This window comes from Dasypus novemcinctus, chromosome 31 (assembly GCF_030445035.2).
Source record: "Dasypus novemcinctus isolate mDasNov1 chromosome 31, mDasNov1.1.hap2, whole genome shotgun sequence".
In the NCBI taxonomy this organism is placed as follows: domain Eukaryota; kingdom Metazoa; phylum Chordata; class Mammalia; order Cingulata; family Dasypodidae; genus Dasypus; species Dasypus novemcinctus.
In genome coordinates, this window is record NC_080703.1 from 20,006,079 (window position 1) to 20,022,669 (window position 16,591).

General features: G+C 42.8%; 2 protein-coding genes across 14 annotated transcripts in view; one reads left to right on the forward strand and one right to left on the reverse strand.

Moving 5' to 3' along the window:
• Positions 1-7,771, forward strand: part of LRRFIP2 (LRR binding FLII interacting protein 2) — a 117,681-nt gene extending 109,910 nt beyond the window's left edge. For 3 of the 6 annotated variants that reach the window (XM_058290802.2, XM_012530070.4, XM_058290804.2), the window contains exons 22-29: positions 112-213; positions 492-624; positions 922-975; positions 2,245-2,294; positions 3,698-3,818; positions 6,256-6,335; positions 6,936-7,040; positions 7,435-7,771. In XM_058290802.2, the coding sequence (XP_058146785.1) occupies positions 112-213; positions 492-624; positions 922-975; positions 2,245-2,294; positions 3,698-3,818; positions 6,256-6,335; positions 6,936-7,040; positions 7,435-7,545 (756 nt within the window). In that variant the 3' untranslated portion in view covers positions 7,546-7,771. The remainder of the gene's footprint in view (positions 1-111; positions 214-491; positions 625-921; positions 976-2,244; positions 2,295-3,697; positions 3,819-6,255; positions 6,336-6,935; positions 7,041-7,434) is intronic. The other 3 variants (XM_058290805.2, XM_058290806.2, XM_058290807.2) reach the window with 3 other exon arrangements.
• A 1,622-nt stretch (positions 7,772-9,393) lies between these two features.
• MLH1 (mutL homolog 1) overlaps positions 9,394-16,591 on the reverse strand; it is a 59,574-nt gene continuing 52,376 nt past the window's right edge. For 6 of the 8 annotated variants that reach the window (XM_058290799.2, XM_058290798.2, XM_058290800.2 and 3 more), the window contains 4 exons: positions 13,312-13,476; positions 12,544-12,636; positions 11,907-12,020; positions 9,394-10,679 (listed from right to left, as the gene is read on the reverse strand). In XM_058290799.2, coding sequence (XP_058146782.1) covers positions 10,512-10,679; positions 11,907-12,020; positions 12,544-12,636; positions 13,312-13,476 — 540 coding nt within the window. In that variant the 3' untranslated portion in view covers positions 9,394-10,511. Of the gene's footprint in view, positions 10,680-11,906; positions 12,021-12,543; positions 12,913-13,311; positions 13,477-16,591 lie in introns of those variants that run through there. The other 2 variants (XR_011647813.1, XR_009184267.2) reach the window with 2 other exon arrangements.

The window sequence follows — 16,591 nt, forward strand, 5'->3', positions numbered from 1 at the left end:
CTTCCTTGCTTTTCATGCCTTTATCTTTGTTTATTTGAACTCGGTACTTCTCTGCTTTCACTTGCTCTTTTTCTGTACCATTCTTTCCCTTGCTACCCTGCCTAAAACCAGGCCCTAGAGCAGCAGAAAGAATACATTGCCTGCCTTAGGAATGAGCGAGATACGCTCAGAGAGGAGCTGGCTGACCTGAAGGAGACAGTGAAGACGGGAGAGGTATGTTAGCACCTACTGGAAAAGCCTCAGGTCCTTGACTGCTTTACTCTCCATTTCCCACCCTGTCATCTTTCCTAGTCTGAAAACAGGAAACAGTGTTCATTCCCTAATTCAGATTTAGTAGGCGTAAGTCATTTCTTCCACAGAGCTATATTCCTTGTACCTAATTCCAAGCAGGCTTTAGCTGTGGCATGCAAATGCTGTTGCAGGTCACCTCAGGAGTGTACTGCTTGCATGTGGGCTGTCTTTTGTGATGGTGGGTTTTTCCTTCCCCACAGAAACACGGCTTAGTTATAATCCCTGATGGCACTCCCAACGGTAACGTCAGTCATGAACCAGTGGTTGGCGCCATCACTGTTGTATCTCAGGAAGCTGCCCAGGTCTTGGAGTCGGCAGGAGAAGGACCACTAGGTAAGACTAGTCGTGATGGTAACTTGGGTCATTGCTGGTTGTGATGTTAACTTGAGTTAATGCTGCCTTACTGGGCCTCCACCTGATTCCTATCCAAGCTTAGACAATAAAGAGAACACAGGGCCTCTTTGAGCCTAATTGAGATCCTTAACAGGAGGGAATCTGGGCACAGTCTTCAGATAGCCTTGACCTTGGGACACTGGTGCTGGTGTCCTGGTCAGGGAGTAAGAGTCACTAGAAGGCCTCTGGGTGTGTGCACATTACTCTTTCAATTCACTGCAACCTTCCTGTGAATAGATAGCCCAGCACACCCATTCCAGGGAAGCAGTGGACTGGGAGGAGACTGCCCAGGTATGTTTTAAGTTTCTTCTTCCTGGAACATCTGATTTTATGTTCTACTACTTCTCCCCCTGTTCTGAAGCTCTTTACCATCCTGTGTCTTAAGGCAAGAAACAGTCCAAGAAGATAGGTATCAGTGGAGCGTGATTTCCAGATCCGAGTCTCTTAATCATTCGAGAATCTAATGATAGCTTTAGCCCCTCTTTCCAGGACACCACACACTTGCCCATTCATTGTCTCCACCTCGAATCCTACTCTAAAGGAAGAAAAATGGCACGGTATGTGCTCACCAGCTCACTTTCTTTTATTTAAAAAAAATGATCATTTTTCTTTTTCCATCTTATTTACATCTATGTGTAGGTTTCCTGTAAGAGCAGGGCAAACCGAAAAATGAAAGTCAGTGAGCATGTTCTCTAGTGTATACAGTTCCAGAAATGTGATTGAAGAAAATTTTGATGAAGCAGAAGATGCTAGGCAAGTGAGAGAGATGTAAAGAATGGAACGTGTGTGTGGCTGAGGGCAACTCAGAGTTCCTCTACCTATTTGGCAAGTGCTGAAGAAACCAGAACTTATGTTTGGCTCTGATCCTTGTTGGTTGTGGGGGGTGGTTGGACAGGTGTCAGCTGCAGCTTTCGCTGATTTACAGGTATTTTCGCAGTTCTGCTTCTTCAGGGAAGCAGCAGCCCTCACCACAGACAGGCCAGGAGCAAGCCCTAATGATCCTGCTACCAAGCCTCAAATTAGCCTTGGCGGCCCTTCCCTCCCCCCACCAGCTTTTGTGGGACTCTACTACTCCCAGCATCGTTCCTTTATTTTCTTTGCTTCATTCTCCCCTTCCGGTCTCATTTATACTCTCACCCCATCTTATCTTCCATATTTTATTCTCTCCTGCTAAGGCCTGAGAGCTCCCATGAAATTTGAGTTGTCTGTCTTGGTAGTGAAAGGCAGCACATTTCTGAAACAAGGAAATGATCTACCTAGTTCAGTTTAAGTGGAAAACCTCAACTCTTGGGAGCAAATGTTGTATTAGGTGCCCTGATAAATATCATTTGTACAGAAATATGCTTTGAATAATTAAGTACTTTTCTGTAATACTATTAAGGCCTTTATTTCTTTTGATATCTAGAACTGTAAGTAATTTAATTTGCCAGGTAGTATTTGCTCTTGATCGGAATTTGAGGAATTTTTCATTATAACACAACAAATTGAAAAATGGTATATTTATTGAAAAAGGTAAATTTATAAACAAATTTAGTTTATAACTTTTTTCATTTGTTTTAGATGTAAGGCTACGGAAACTTGCTAGTGAAAAGGAAGAGCTACTATCACAGGTAAGGGCATTCTTTGCATTGGAAGGTAATATTGATTGTACCTGGACTAAATTACATGGTAAAGCGTTAACACATTGAAATGTTTACCGGAAAGAAACATCCGGACTCAAAAGAGATTAAATTTAGGATTAAGTTTATCTGACTTTAAAGGTTAATGGAAAGCTCTGAGCATATGGGGAGGCTTGTCCAAGGAAAGATTTTGTGAAGGTCCATGTGGCTGGGTGTTTTGCTGGGGATTTTCAGTGTAGGTCTGCTGGTCTCTGCTTTAGTCCGGGAGCATTGAGTACATGTCTGTTCACCTAATCTCCTTCTGTTCCATATATGAGATTCCTGCCCCAACCTGAGCTGTGATTTTCCCAGTCCAGAGCCCCTCTAATTTTATTTCTCTATTTTATTTTGTACATTAAAAAAAAAACACACGCACACAGAAAAGCAACACAAACAAAACATACAACTTTATTGGAGTATAACTGATGTAGAATGAATGGTACATATTTAAAGTATATAATATAAAATTATATATTTTATATATATTGTATATAAATATATTTTATATAAAGTTATAAAGTATATAAAATCATAAAACCTTATAAAAAGATTTAACATCTGTATACACCTGTGAAACCATCGCCATAGTCAAGATAGTGAACAGATCCATTACTCCTCAAAGTATTCTTGTGTTCCTCTGTGAACCTTTGTGCCCGCCTCTTGTCACCACCGATCTGCTTTCTGTCACTTTAGTTTCCATGTTGTGGAGTTTTATATAAACGGAATCATACAGGATGTAATCTTCTTTTGCCTGGCATCTTTCTCTCAGCATACTTATTTTGAGATTCAGCCATGTTGTAGGCATGGATCAGTAGTTCTCCCTCCCCCGCCTTTTTTTCCTGCAGATTAGTGATTTCATTTTATGAATGTACCACTGTTTATTTATTCCAGTTGATGGGCATTTGGGGCTAATATGAATAAAAATGCTATGAACATCCTTCATTTTGGGTAAAAGAAAGCAGGTTAATTATGTAGCCAGATTCAAAATATGTTTCCAGTTATATTTGTACCTAGAAATAGAAATCAGAAATTTCTAAATAAGAGTGTTCATCCATCTTTAAAATTAAACAAGAGACATCTAACAGCCCATCGATTTTTTCAATTTTGAATAAAAATAACCAAAAATACCCAAAAGTTGTACTTTTCCACAAACATATAATTAAATGCCTGTTTTTGTTGGAGCACCTGGTTCTGGGCTTGCCCCGTTTAATATTTGTTCATTGCTGTGGCAGAGTGTGTTTCCCATAGTAGGATCTCAGGGAAATGTTTTATGAATGAATGAATGAATGAATGTCCAGCCAAGCATCTCCAGTGAGAGGCAGGTCTTGCTGATGAGCCTTCTGTTTCCCTTTCAGGTCAGGAAGCTGAAGCTGCAGTTAGAGGAAGAAAGGCAGAAGTGCTCCCGGAGCGATGGCCCAGTGGGAGAGCCGGCAGGGCTGCAGAACGGCTCTGACCTGCAGTTCATTGAAATGCAGAGTAGGTATTTGGGGGACAGGCTGTGTACCAGGAGCTGGGTGCAGACAGGCTATTGGGGTTCTACGGGACTCCCTAGTTTTTCCTCAAGTGAAGTAACATTACAAAGATTGGTTAGTTCTCGGCTATTCCAAATGGCATTCCTAATCAGTGACATAGCTAATTGGAGACTTCTGCTAGCCCGTATACTTCAGGGCCGACGAGGACTAAGTTTTTGCTCTTCTAGGCAAAGCAATTCCTGGGACCTTTCTGAAGTAGTGAAATGCCTTTGACATCCCAACACTGTCCATTTCCACAGCCCATGTCATCTATATTATAGCTCCCGTGCAGCACCCACCCCAGTCCCCCAATTCCAGCTTTTGTGGAATTTATCTAGGATAATTGGAGGAACATGTTTGGAACTAATTCCCTCTAATGTGAATGGTAGCGTAGTTTCAGAATTTTCCTGGAGGTATTCTTGTTAACCCAAATGAATCTTTATTAGATGGGGTCTAAAACAAGGCCACAAAAATGTCTAGCCTATTCACTTTACCCGGATTGTTCCAGTTTGCCTTTCTCCTTTTGACCCCACATTATTTAAAAATACCCACCATCTTCACAGTAATTCCCAAAGTTGGGGGATTTGGGTAGCTATTCATATATAGTTAGCCTTTGTTAGGGTTGTATTCTTCATAGGGGAGACTTTTATTTTTTTCCTTTTTGAATAGTGACTTTTTTGATAACTGATTTAAAAACCTCGGTAATTCCCTGGCTTTCCCCCTAAATATTCTGAGTTAGGTGAAATAGAAGAGAATTATCAGTTTCTCTCTTGGGTGTTAGGACACTTAAGACACTTGGTCAGTTTTTGTTCTAGAAACATTATTTTGGTGTGGAGGATAGATGAAGAAAGGGGCATAGGAGGCAGGCTTGACTAGTTAGGAGGCTCTGTGGGTTGTCCTGGCAATACAAAGGGCCTGCAGGTACAAGGGCCTCCAGCTGTCACAGAGACAGGGCAGGGGACTGAGTTGAAAAGTGGCCCAAAGCAACAAATCCAAAAGGCATCCCTGAGGGGGGCGGTCTGGCATGTCTCTGTGACTACTTCCCAGGGCAGTAGAGTTCCAGAGCAGGTGTTTGCAGAAGGCAGGGAGAAGCACCCAGGCTGAAGTTGCAGGACCAAGTGGGCGGAGAACAGAGAAGACCGGGCCTGGCACGGAAGACAAAAGGAAGCAGCTGCCCTGGATTCTTGTTCTGGACAGGCCCTTGGCTCTTAGGCATGGTATTTTGGAATAGGATTTCAAAACACACATGAAATGGCAGAGACAAGGGATTTACATTAAAAACGAAGGAATGGTGGTTTGGAGAGAAGAAAGAAAACAGCACATTTTGATAATCCATAGATTGCTGGGATTAAAAAAATACATTCCTGATGCTTTTATAATCTCCTTCCTTTTAGGGTGGCATAACCAGTTAGAAAAACATCTTGTGTTGAAAATGCTTAGATAAGTAGTTGTAACCTTAGTTATGTGGAAATTCGGAAAAGTTTTTAAATTAGGGCATTTGAATTTTTCCTTTGGTAGGTTAGATAAGGTTTAGCTTCTGATGCCACATGATTCTTATCCTATAATCATTTAAGAGAGGGAGTTTTGTAAAATTTGGGTTGCTGGAGGGAATTTTTATCTCCCTTGTCATTTTACTTTTTTGTTTGCCTTTGTCATTTTAAAACTTTAAGTGATTTACTTCTTAAGTCAGATATATCTAATCAGTGTATCTAATGATTTAGCTCTACTCAGAACATAGTATCACAGCATGTTATTTGAAAAGTATTCCAGCCTAATTTAGCAAGTTTTTATTAAGCATACACTGTGTGCAGAGCACTTGGTTGTGCAGAGGTAGACGCCAAGAAGGCTAAGACAGGTTCCCTCTCCTTTATAAAAATATGTCATGAAAGAGAATGCAAAGAAAACACAAGAAATTACAATTAACTAAGGAGAATAATGAAGGAAGTGAAAATTGAGCACAGCCTTGAAGGCTGATTCAAACTTAAATCAGTGGTGGGGAGGAAAGGTCGCTTGCAGTGTTGGGAGAGCAGGAGCAAGCCCTGGGAGGTGAGACTGCGTGGGGCTGGGAGGGCCTGGCGCAGGGGACACAGAGGCCGGGCTGTGGGGTCTGCAGTCGAGGCTGGAGGGGCCGCTGCTGCGCTGGCAGGGCTCCTGCTTTTCATGGGGCAGAGTGAATGTTCTTCTTACTCCTCGTCCAAGCCATGTTGTTGCAACAGAAATGCTAGAACTTCTAGTGGTGTACACAAGCCAGACCCTGCTCTGCCAGAAGATGCCGTGGTTGTGTGTGCATTCGTGGTCTGTAGCCTGAGACCTCAGGCTCCTCTCCCATGCTATTGGGTGTTATTGCCTGGTGGGTCATGCCTTTACTTCTGAGCAGTAATTCATATCATCGTCTCTTCTAGGAGATGCCAATAGACAAATTAGTGAATACAAATTTAAGCTTTCGAAAGCAGAACAGGATATAACCACCTTGGAGCAAAGCGTAAGTACTTCTGTATAGTACCAGGTGACTGAAATGCCCTTTAGAACACATCTGCTTCCCACAAGTGGTAACCCACGCGTGGCTGTCCGTGGGCGGCTGACTTTGCAGTTGGAGCTCTCCAGAAGCCCTGCATTAAAATGGCAAAGCCAGCAAGGAACGCCTGAGAAGGTGAGGGGTACACTTCAGCCTTTTTGTTTTCTGTACAAACATTGAAACAGTACCTATAGTTCTTTTAGTAGGTTTCAAGAGAATTCAAGAGAATGGTAGTTTATAACACAATCCCTTATTGTATATTTCAAAGACTAAAAAATTTTCCATTCAGTGAATCTCCTTCTATGATGTTACTTTGGCATTTCAATGTTTAATACGGTCGTTAAACTTAACATGGGAAATTGGCCCCATGACTCTGCAGCTGTAATCCTCTCTGGGGACATGGCTTGATTTATAAATAGCAGTTGGGTTCTGCGGGCCTATGACTCACCCTAAGGGGCTCTTAGTGTTAGAACACTTGGAATTTGTCGTGACATTGTACTTCCATCTCGGCTACACGTGGTGGCTCCTCGTCCTCAATACCAGAGGCCTGTGTTCTTGCATTTACAGATCAGCCGGCTTGAGGGACAGGTGCTGAGATACAAAACCGCTGCTGAGAATGCGGAGAAAGTGGAAGATGAACTGAAAGCAGAAAAGAGGAAGCTACAACGAGAGGTACTTGTTTTTAATATGCTTTTCGGAATACATTCCTAAAAAGAATTATCCTAAATTATTTCCTTTGAAAATAATTCTTTGCCATGTTGGATTTTGACCTACATATGACTGCCACTTACTTTTAAATTTTGGTTAGTTATTTGGCTTCAAATTAGGCCTCTTTACCTGAATTTTGTGTATCTTTTTTGTGATTTAAACAATAGACAATCCTCAGCCTCACCATTTAACACCTCCGGCTGACTGGAAAACAAAAATTGAGCCATGGAATCCTGTGCAGGACAGGATTAGCAGGATTAGCAGCATTAGCAGGGCTTCCGATTCCTAGAAAGTTGACAGTGAAGTAGCACTGTTTGTTTCTGACCATGTGAAGTGACTGGGCCCTTCCTGTCTCCAGCTTCGAACCGCACTGGACAAGATTGAGGAGATGGAGATGACCAACAGCCACCTGGCCAAGCGGCTGGAGAAGATGAAGGCTAACAGGACGGCGCTGCTGGCCCAGCAGTAGGAGGCTGCTGTCAGCCCGTGCCGCTCCCCGAGCCTCACCCAGGGGGACTGACTGACTTTGTCCATCGACACAAACCCCTTTCAGTACTGTTTGATTTTTGTCATTAAAATAGCCACCTTTGTATTTTATAATTTATGAGAGAATGAAACAGGTTTGAATCTTCATGAACGAACACTTTGGATTTTTTCTGTTTGTAGTTTGATTCTAAACTAAGAACCAACATCCATGCTGTTTTTATTTTTTATTTCCGTAAGTTTAGAATCAAGTTTCCTCGCCACTTCCCCCCAGCTGCACCGGTGAGGAGGCACTCGGGGGCCTTGGCACTGATTCTGGAGGGCGGTGATTCTGCGAGTGCTCGCTGAGATAGTCGCTGGAGACACGAGGAGACAAGTGCCTTCTCCACGGTGATCGCCCGTGGTCAAAAGACATTTACTATCAGACCGCATTTATATTTTAGTGAAGAAGCAAGTTTACAGGTGGTGAATATACCTTTCACTCAAATTTGTATGTTTGGAGGAAAAAGCCTTTTTGTAAAATATTTAAATTTATATAAGAAAACATTAGAAAAACACACGGTGGGTGGTGCATATATAAAACTCGCTTTGTTGCATGGGGCAGGGGAATTCCGAGGCCTTGTACTCTTCAAGTAAGAGTGGGTCCTTATTCTTCATGATCAACTCTGCTGTACCTTGTCAAGTGTTTCATTCCCCTGCTTGTGTGAGGAATGAAGCCTCAGACAAGCCTGATGGGGAGAGAGGACGGGGCAGGCAGGTGGGAAATCTGCCTGAAGCTTCTGTTCAATACACCCTTTTGCTGAGCACAATTGGCTACCAATACATTCAATTTGTTGCAGGAGCCTTTAAAACAAATCATGGCCATCACATCTCTTCCCATCCTGCCCCTCTTCTCCCTCCTCAAAGAAAAATAATTTGGTATATAGAATATTTTAAGAACTTTAGTTGCATTTTTAAAGGTACTCAATTCAAGAGGTTTTGATATCGAGTGCAGCCCATTGACAGTATTTCTGATTCTTTTGCACTTAGAATCAAGGTGGTTTTATGGAAGTGATTACTGTATCTGCAAAGTGTTTACACAGAAAAATATTAGGGAAAATCTAATGAATCAAGACCATACAAGATAATAAAACCAGACTTGAAATTAATGGTAACTCAAAAGTGAATAAAATAATAATTATTCCCTTATTTAGAAAAATTTATTAGGCCTTCAGTTTTAAATTATGGAAACCAGTCTCCTGAACTGAGATGATTTCCTGTACATTTTCTTTTCTAGATATAACAACCTAGTTGTATTTGCATATGTGAATAGGTGGGTGGGTGTGGGATGTTCTGAAAAACAGATTTCTTGTAAACTTTCACAGCTGGAACCACATACCTCTTCCTTTTCTCCACCCATGGTCACCTCAGCCTGTGCCCCTCCTGGGTTCACAGAATCTCACCTCCGAGATGCCCTTTTCTACTTTTTGGCAGTTCTGTTAGAATCTGGCATTGCCTTGGTCTGTGGGACCACAAATATATGCCTTCTGTAGCGATACTTCTATTGTCCCGTCTTTTCCAAGGGAAATGGCCTACCTCTTCATACCAGAGAATGTTCTATCCTTTTCTAATGAACTTCATTGAATCTTGTAATCTGGATCCTACCTCAAAACCACCACCCCTGCTGAATGCTACATTTCTACCGCTGGAGACTAACAGTAAGATAGCTTATGTCGTCACAGTTTGTAATTTTACATCATCCTTCAGAAAGAATACTTAGAAACCTCTTTCCCTTAAGCTGGTAGTACTTACAGCCATTAACAAAGTGGGCAACTTAAAAAGTCATAGCCAAATATAGTCTGAATAAGGACGATTTTATTTCCTCAAGAATAGAAATCCTAATTATTTTCTCATTAAGAATTCATCAGGGGCATGGATGTGGCCCAAGTGGTTGAGTGCCTGCTTCCCACATGGGAGTCCTGGGTTTGGTCCCCAGTGCCTCCTAAAAACAAAAAACAATGAAGAAAAACCAACTCAGGGAAGTCCCTGTGGCTCCGTGGTTGAGCGCCAGCTTCCTGCATTTGACGTCCTGTTTTAATACCTGGCCCAGGGACCTCAAAAATAGAATAAATCAATGAGATTTGGCCGTTGGAGACACTAACAGATTATCAGCGCAAGCTTTCTTCATAATGTCATCAGCCTCTTAGGTATTCAGGGCCCCTTTTAAATGGCACCTGAGCCAACATGATTAACTTCTATCATGTGATAATAGACACTTATCAGGCTATAGGAAGAATCAAATCAGAGCATGATCAGTGAAAAAATCTTGAAGGCCTTTTTAGAATTCTTCTTTTTTAACTAGAGAAGTTGTGGGTTTACAGATAGAATTCTTTTTGTTTTTGTTTTTTGAAGATTTCTTACCCCTTGTTGCTTGTGCTTGGTGTCTGCTCCCTGTGTCTGTTCATTGTGTACTCTCTCTGTCCACTGGTCTTTCAACAGCACCAGGAAACAAACCTGGGACCTCCTATGTGGGAGGGAGGTGCCCAATCATTTGAGCCACTGTCTCTTGTGTCTGTGTTATCTCGTTGCGCCAGCTTGCCGTCGTGCTCGTCTTCTTCAGGAGGCACCAGGAACCAAACTCAGGAGCTCCCATGTGGGAGATGGGCACCCAACTGCTTGAGCATCTGCTCCTGACAGAATTCTTAATGGTGCTTATAAACCTTATCAGATACCCAGAAGGCTTTCCAACTTCTTTGGGTATTCTTCAACAGTCATATACACTAGGTAAAAATCAGCCTAGTAAAACTTTGAAGTATAATGAAATTAAATATCTACTAAATTATATTAGGACACATTTGACAATTTATTTACAGTTATCCCACCAGGCATGAAGAAGTGAAAAGGCAAAAGGGAATCTTCATCCTTAAGTCCTACCAAAAGAAGAACAATATACTCCTGAGTCCATAAATGACATTAACACCTCTCAAAGACTTTGTATAGGTCAGGCAGGTTAGCAATTTGCAGAATATTTCCATCTTCTGTGAACTGTTTAGGAGGCAGAAGGTATGAGCGGAAGGCTTTGTAGACAATGTGTTCCACAGTCCACTTCCAGGGGTTGGGAGTGGACCCAGGCACAGCACCCTGGAAGACACATGAGATGTCATAAGCCTGAAGGTCTGACGCCAGCCTTCCCTTTGCCCCCCAGTGTAAACTGGCTTCCTTGCTGGCAAGCGCTGGGGCCTGGAGAACCTCGGTGACTGTTCAATGGGCCATATTACTAACGCTCATGACGTGCTTCTCCAGGCCAGCCTCTCAGGCACTGGACGTACGAGGGAGGAGAATCCACTGCTCTTACAGGACTTTCTCCCACAGAGCCCTTGTTTGTATTCAGACGGAATGTCTTTATTTCAACAGGATCTAAAACAACGTCTGATCTTGACTATTTGGATGATAACAGTGGGGAAGTACATTCCCACCTCGCCATTAAATTTGGGGTCTTAAAGTAGCCCTGTTACCCAAAAAGCTCCACAGGTAAGAAATGACAAATGAGGATTCCTTCACTCGATCCTTCCTCTCCTGTCTCTGAACGTTAGCTGTCTCACACACAAGAGCCTTTTCCATCTGCCCTTCCTTTCCGCAGCCGGCCTGTCCTCAGCACAGGCTGGAGAGTGCTGCCTTGCTGCCTGCACTGGAGCGGGCGAGTCCCTGGGGAAGGAAGCGGCAGGCCTGGCGCTCCTGACCATGCATGCTGCCTGCCCTCTGAGCTCCCTCACCTGGGGCACCCTCAGAGGGTGCCTGTAAGCAAGCCAGGGAGGTGGCTTCGTCTGTGAAGTGACGACCCTTTGATTCTCACACTTTCACCCCCATTCCCGCCCTCTCACAGTTCACTGAAAAGCACCGTCATCTAGGTGGAAAAAGTGACACTAAACCTTTAGTTAAAACCAGGGCTTTCTGGGGGTCAAGCTAAGTTTCCATAATAGGGGGCTCTGGCCTCAGCATAGCCTTGTTTTCCTGGGTGTGCAGCGTTGGGTGCAGGTTAAGGCAAAAGCTGTAGGAGCTGGGGGAATCTGAAGACTGGTTACACGCTAAGGGCTAACAAGAGAAACACGGGCCTGCCAGTTGGGACAGTGGAACTCAGCTGCATCTGCACTGTGATGGCTTGGCTTTTCACTTTCGACAGTTTCTGAGAGCACTCTGGAGGTACTCTTAGATCAGCAGTAAAATAAAATGCATGAATAAAGGCTGATAGTGTGTTTAAATCCTGTTATGTGCAGTGCAACCCTAGGATTCCAGGGGTGGGGAAGTTTGATCTTGTCAAGGTTGTGCAAGGGCCTGTCCCAGGCCTGGGTGCCAGTGGCGTCCCAGTACCTGCTGGCCCGAGAGGGTCGACTCCTCACATATGTACTGTTTCCGGATGGAGTAGAACATTGCACATTCTTTACTGAGGCTTTCAAAGCATTCCTTTTCTTCATCCCAGTTCACCTAGTCCAAAGAGAAAATTCAATATCGGAATACAGATATGTCTTTAAACACATTTTTATTTCTAAATGGAGGTCACTATTCAAAACGGGTTCTCAACCAGTAGTCTGTGAGCTTGAAATTAAAAAAAATAATAAATTTTTTATCTTGTGGGGATGTGTTGGTGCAGGTGTGATATTCTGTTAAATAATAGTATAGTGTGGACTTAGTAGTGTGGTTTTCACATGACTGGCAAAGGGATCTGCAGAACAAAAACACCTAAGAACCCCTGACTTAAAGCTAAAAAATTAAATAAGACCGTAGGCATGAAGGCCGTAGTTTGGAACTCCTGAGTACTGCTGGGGAAGGGGAGTGGGGGAAGAGTGGGGCCTGTAGCTCTTCCACCCCTTTCACCATCATTCCATCTGAAGGCTGGCCCGGGCCTCCTCCGTCCGCCCCCCACGCTGGGCGCCCGCCCCCCACGCTGGGCGCCCGCCCCCCACGCTGGGCGCCCGCCCCCACGCTGAGCGTGGGCCTGATGCCTTACCTCAGTGGCGAGTCGAAGAATGAAGATGGGCAGCCCCTCCAAAGGGGGCACGTAGCTGTCGATCAGAAGGGGTAGCCCCGTCACATTCCCTTCCTGCTTGTGGGGGAAAAGCCAGGACAGTAAGGGGACAAGGAACCATGCCGCTCAGTTGAAGTGAACGCACTTCTCCAGGGTTCCCTGCGGGCTCTGTCCTCATCACTGCCCATCTGGGTGACAGACCCTTGACAGGGCAAGGCATGGGGGCAGGAGAGCCCAGCTAGGCACGTAAAGACCTTTTCGTCCTGACATGCTACACAGAACAGTCTTGTCTTTGGATCCACTCACCAGCTGAAGAATACATCAAGGTGGAAAGCCCCAAATCTGAAGAGACTGAAAGGAAGGAATAGAGGAAGAGACAGAGCACAATCTCCTTTGCCACAGCCTGCAGGGAGGGTCTGTGGGCTTCAGCTCTCCCTCCGACCTGGGTCCTTAGCCCTGGGAATGGCGTGTGTGAGAACGAATAACAGAATGGTTGTGTAAACTAGAAATGCAATTGGGGAGTGGAGAGATGTCACCTGTCACATGCTACTACTGAGGGGAGGCCCATCCTTCAAATCCGCTCTTAGACCAACTACAGACCATGACTTTTCCTTGTTAAAGGAGGTGAGGGGGATTGAAACCGGGACCTCTCACATGCCAAGGAGGTGCTCACCCATGAGCTACACTCGCTCCCAGACCATGACTCTCATCTGAAGGACGTTACAACAGTGGTAAGAACGGCGGTCACACCTCATCAATTTCCAAAGAGAAATAGTCGGCAAGCATCTCAGCCTTCTTCTTCAGAAACTCAACGATGTACTCGGCAAGTCCTTCTTTGGGACCATCTTCCTCCGTCCAGCCGCTCTCAGGACTTTCTAAGGCGAGCATCGCGAGGTCAAAGAGTGGCGCTGGCTCCTAAGAAGGAGCAAGAACATAAGGAGCAAGTGCTCACAGGCACCCAGGCGAAGGCCATCCAAACGGCAGGTGAGAAACCACAAACCCAACACATTCCCATCTCGCTCCAGGAAAACCGACAACCAAGTCTCTTCCTCATCAATGGCAACTTCAACAGAGATGTGAGAGGCAAAAAACCTGCTGTGCCGGTGGAGAGCATGAGGCCGTGTGGAGGCCCCCCTCTGTGAAGCCTCTCAGAACATCACTTCTGTACTTTTAGGAAATCGCTAAACAGATCATTTCTTTCTACTGCCTCACCCGTAACCAAAGCATAGGGGAGGGAGAATAAGTTAAATCAAATGGTATTCCAGGAAAACCATCTGATGAGACAGAAGGTTGAAATCTATGGTAAGAATAAAGTGCCTGCTATCTTGCATTTCTCCCCTCCTTAACAGTGTTACTGATGACATACATTTTATTTTTACATATGTTATAAACTCAATACATTATTTTTTCATAATGACAGAGGAGCCAATTAATCAAAAGTACATAACAATTTTAAATGTTTATGCACCCAAAAACAGAGCTTTATAACACGTGAAGGAAAACAAACAGAACTGCAAAGAGAAATAGACAAATTCATAATTATCTTTGGAGGTTTCAATACCTCTCTTAAAAATAACAAATGTAGTAAGGATATAGAAAACTCGAACAAACCTGTCAACTTGATACACTTGACATTTATAGAATGCAAGTTCTTTACAAGTGCACGTGGAAAATTTACCAAGACAGATCATATTCTGGGCCATAAAACAAGTCTCAATAAATGCAAAAGGATTCAAGTATGTTCTTTGGTCAAAATGAAATGAAATTAGAAATCAATAAAAAGATTTCTGGAAAATCTCCAAATATTTGGAAGCCAGATAACACACTTCTAAATAACCAGTGGGCTAAAGAATAAATCAATGGGGAAGTTAGAAAATATTGTGAACTGAATGAAAATGAAAACAAAATTTGTGGGACACCACTAAAGCAGCAGTATGTAAGGGAACGTGTGTAACACTAGACACCTGAGGAAGAAAGGTCTGACATGAGGGACCTTAGTCTCCACCCTTAAACTTGAAACAGAAGAGCAAATAAACCCAAAATAAGTGGAAGAAAGGAAATAATAAAGATCAGGGCAGATACCGGTGAAATAGGAAACAGAAAAACAATAGAGAAAAATCAATGAAACCAAAAGTTAGATCTTTGAGAAGATCAATAAAATTGATAAACTTTTAGCAAGACTGATAATTAGGAATAAAGGTTATAGCACCAAAGACTTACAGATATTACATAGATAATTAAAATACTATGAAATACTTTGCCAATAAGTTTGAAACCTTATATTAAATGGATAAATGAAAGATACAAATTACCAAAGCTCACTCAAGAAGAAATAATCTAAATGGTTCTACTAAAAAGAATGAATTTATAATTAAAAACCTTCCCACAAAGAAACTCCAGGCCCACATGGCTTTACTGGTGAATTCTACCAAACATTTGAGGACTAAACACATTCTACACAAGCTTTCAGAAAATGGAACAGAGGAGTACACTTTCTAACTCATTCTACGAGGCAAGCTTTACCCTGATACCAAAACCAGACAAATACCATGTAAGGAAACTATAAACCAGTATCCTTCATAAACATAGATGTAAAAATTCTAAAGAAGATTTAAGCAAATCAAATCCAATTATATAAAAAATAGATAATATATCATGATCAAGCAGGGTTCATCCCAGGAATGCAAGATTGGTTAAACAAATGAAAATCAATCAATGTAATTCCCTATATTAATAAACTAAAGCAAAAATCATATAATCATTTCAATAGACGTAGGAAAGCATTTGCCAAAATCTAACATCCATTCCTAATAAAAACTCAAAGCAACCCAGGAAAAGAAGGGAGCTTCCTCAATCTGGTAAGGGGCATCTATGAAAAACCTATGGCTAACATTATTTTTAGTGGTGAACTGAATGCTTTCCCCCTAAGATCAGAAACAAGAAAAGGATTTCCACCGTCACCAGTTCTATTCAACATTGTATTAGAGGTTCTAGCCAGTGCAATCCGGTAAGAGAAAGAAATAAAAGGCATCCATGTAAGATAGGAAGAAATAAAATTCCCATTATTCACAGATGACATGATTGTCTGCATAGCAGACCTTTGGAAAAAGTTACCAAAACTAGTAAGTAAGGTTAGCAAGTCAGGGTGCAAGATCAATACACAAAAATCAAATGCTTGTCTAAATACTAGCAACAAATCAGTAAGGAATTGAAATTTTTAAAATACCCTTTATAATAGCATCAAAAAATGTGAAATACTAAGGGATAAAGCTATCCAAAGATTTTCTCCCAGATACAGATTCAACACAACCACAATCAAAATTTCAGCAATCAGCATGATCAATGAAAAACAATAGTTAAGTTGGGCTTCATCAAAATGAAAAAGTTTTGTGCATCAAAAGCCTAAAGGTTTATGGAAAATCCCCAAATATTTGGAAACCAGATAATACATTTCAAGAAAGTAAAAAGGCAACCAATAGAATGGTAGAAAATATTTGGAAACCATGTATCTGATAAGGGTTTAATATCCAGAATATATACGGAACTACAACTCAACAACAAAAAGACAACACAATTAAAAAATAGGCAAACAACTTGAATAGACACTTCTCCGAGAAAGATAAACAAATGGCCAATATACACATGGAAAGATGCTGAAAATCATTAGCCATTACAGGAATGCCAACCAAAACCACAATGAGGGAAGCGGATTTGGCTCAACTGGTAGAGTGTCCACCTACCACATGGGAGGTCCAGGGTTCAAACCAGGGCCCCCTCACCTGTGTGATGAGCTGGCCCATGCGCAGTGTTGATGCACGCAAGGAGTACTGTGCCACACAGGGGTGTCCCCGGCGTAGGGGAGCCCCATGTGCAAGGAGTCTGCCCCATAAGGAGAGCCGCCTCTCGCAAAAAAAGCGCAGGCTGCCCGGGAGTGGCGCCGCACACATGCAGAGCTGACGCAGCAAGATGATGTAACAAAAAGAGACACAGATTCCCGGTGCCGCTTATAAGAATGCAACCGGATACAGAA